Below are 3,036 nucleotides of genomic sequence, written 5' to 3' on the forward strand. Positions count from 1 at the left end.
TTGAGAAAACACTAGTGCAAGAGAGCTATTTCTTGCTAAAGCAAGAAAGCATTTTTCTTAATAAATTTGGAGTCGACTACATGAATCTTTTCCGACATTGTAAATTCAAAGCAATAACGACATATTGAAACATTCACAAACCNAATAAATTTGGAGTCGACTACATGAATCTTTTCCGACATTGTAAATTCAAAGCAATAACGACATATTGAAACATTCACAAACCATTTAACATTTATTACAATAATACTTGATAATAATAGAACTAAAGGACACAGATTCACTCCAAACATAATATACGAAAGTTCACAAGTGGGAAACACACAAATTGAAGATGAATCTTTTGGGGGTCCCCCTCAGTAAGAACCCTCATAAAGACCAGATTTTCAAGGTAAAAAAAGCATAAAATCAAGAAACAAATGGGAATGAGAATGGAGGGTGGGACCTGATCACCAAATGCGCATGCCCTTAATCCACGGTGTGATCATCAATCCCAGAAAAAGGAATCCTCAATTACAGCACACCACACCATTCAAACCTTCATACTTGCTTTAATAATCCCCAAAAGGCTCAAAAATAATCATTAGAAGTCAACTGTAGAGCTCATTTTTTCTTCACTACTTGAGAGTAATGAGAATAAAGAGCAAAATTCATCCATTAAGCTCCTTACTTAGAGTGAAAAGCATTGTAAAGGTTTCACTAAAGAAAAAGCTACCTTAATACTTTCAAATCCATCAATAATTTTATTTAACAAACCGGTTTCTCAATGCCCTTAGGTCGAGTTGTCTGATCAACCAACAGCACCACTTGAAACCTGAGGGTAGCTAACTCCCATGGACTCGCCCTCACGTTTCAAGGATTTCAAATAATCGATAGCTTTATCAATTATCAACAGTGGATCCTTACTCTTTAACCCGGGAATAATACTCTTGAGGATCTTCAGTGTCTCGTGGATTTTAACTTTCTCCAATCTTTTCGTGGAATTGAAATCATCAAAGGAGTTCATCTTGCGGGCAACACTTGACTCCGCATCATCTTCGTAGTTGCATGAAGTAGTCATTTTCACAGGGCTTCCATCGACCAACAGAGATGATATTCTGTATCTACCATCAAGCAATCTTTTCCTTTTAGTCGAGCCACCAGAACTCGCAACTTCTTCAATAAGTTCCCCAAGTTGTATGTCATTGTCATAAGCATCTTCAATGCCAAATGAAGTATGGACCTTGCTAGTTGCTTCATCATTATCATCATATTCATCATCGCTATCAGAATAAAGTAAAGCATCGATTTCTTCAGTGTCTTCATGCATCTCACTTCCTCCATTTGTTAAATGATTTTCCTCCCATTTCTCTTGAACAACAGGCTTCACCAAGGATTGTTTCTCTACTTGAAGTGCTAGTTTCTCATTACAGGAGGCATGAACGCCTGGAGGAGTCTTAGAAGAATCAACCTGATTTTGAGGAGGGAGAAAAGGGTTAAAAAATACTCTCATGTGATTTCCGGACTGATCAACAACGAGGAACCTTTTCCGACAAGTGTGCGAAGCATCAATTCTGCTAGCACTAACCCCGAGCCCATGGGGTACGGCACATTGAGACTCTTTTAAATATGGATGTATGGACGGAGACGAACTCTCCCAAAGAGGAGGCAACCCTTTGAAGAAGCCATCAGCTCTATTTAGTTGTGCCGAGTTGAAATTAGGTAATTCAGAAACTGGATATGGTGGAAATGCCATGTCAACAGAAAATGTGGACGAACATGGCAAACTATAGGTTTGCCCCAGCTGCATTGGTGCCATGCCGTCCAAAGTTGGCCCACGTGAATTCCATGCAGAAAACTCTCGACGAGTCTGTAATTCTTTGGATGTAACCATCCAGCCAAAACAACCTGTTGTCCATAATTAGGATTAGAAACTATTGCAATGAATCGAGAAAATTTTGTGCGAGTACCATCAAGTTATTATACCAGGATAATGCTCGTATTTAAACCGCCAATTAATTACTTTCAGGAATGCTTAAAAAAAGAGGGAAAGAAAGCTGTATTGCTAGCTTGGTGTGATGATGGAAACTTCAGGATCAATCTACGTAACAGGTTTTAACAACTGGCGAAAATATTCAGCCTGAAAGCAGAAGAACATGGCAAAAATTAGCAGCCTTTCAGTAAAGATTAAATACAGATTCATGAAACCAGCATATGAAAAACAGTAAATTGATTAAAAAAATCAAATTTATGAGAACTAATATGCAATAATATAAGCAACACTACAAGCCAAACTTGAGCTAACCTGGCAAATCTGCAAGGGTTGAAAGCATGCTATAACTCTAACTATAATGGTTGTTCTTCCAGCAATCCTGTTTTCATGTTTTAATGCCTTAAATCTCGTCTGATTAGCTCCTCGGCACACCATAACTTCTTTTGAACCTTGAACTAACTTCAAATTCTATGCAAATGCAAATTAGAGAAGCACCACAAAAAGATAAAGATAGACACGGGAAACAAGGCTAAGAAACAGAGACGAAGATATAGATAGGATTTTATAAATTTGAACAAAATCAAAGCTACAAAAGCTGTGAACTCGATACAGAAAAAAGAAGACTTTGCACGCTTTGATCTCAAGACTAAACTTAAAGAATATAGATAAAACAAACAAAGAATGGAAGGTGATTGGATCCCATAATGACAGAAATAATGTTTAGGCTCAAAGCAGAAATAACAACTTATAGACTCAGCCACGGCATATTGGTCAATCCTTTATTCAATTTGTAATGACCACTGATGATACCCCAAGGCACCTGAAACGAAGGAAAATATCAACTTTATTAGACTCAAAAAATAATAGCTGAACAATGAAAATATATAATCAAATACTCTAGTACAGAAAAAATAAAATTTTCTGTGTCCTAATTCAAGATGAAAGACCAAGATTATTTCTCCTCTGGATTAAAAACAAAAACAAAAACGAAAACGAAATACTAATTACTAGAAAATAGCAGTGGATGGATGTCCAATAATATCCATAAACAAGAAGAATTTGCA

At 36.8% G+C, this 3,036-nt stretch overlaps 1 protein-coding gene across 1 annotated transcript; it reads right to left on the bottom strand.

Annotated features, from left to right (window-relative positions):
- Nucleotides 1-208: 208 nt before the first annotated feature.
- Nucleotides 209-2,792, bottom strand: LOC111382325 (transcription factor bHLH143-like). Its single transcript, XM_023006264.1, has 3 exons — nt 2,285-2,792; nt 1,966-2,119; nt 209-1,887 (listed from the first exon to the last, which is right to left on the bottom strand). The coding sequence occupies exon 3, from the start codon at nt 1,871-1,873 to the stop codon at nt 791-793; it is 1,083 nt and encodes a 360-aa protein (XP_022862032.1). The 5' UTR covers nt 1,874-1,887; nt 1,966-2,119; nt 2,285-2,792; the 3' UTR covers nt 209-790.
- Between the last annotated feature and the right edge of the window lie 244 nt (nt 2,793-3,036).

The sequence above is a fragment of the Olea europaea genome, unplaced genomic scaffold (genome assembly GCF_002742605.1).
Source record: "Olea europaea var. sylvestris unplaced genomic scaffold, O_europaea_v1 scaffold2471, whole genome shotgun sequence".
NCBI classification, from domain to species: domain Eukaryota; kingdom Viridiplantae; phylum Streptophyta; class Magnoliopsida; order Lamiales; family Oleaceae; genus Olea; species Olea europaea.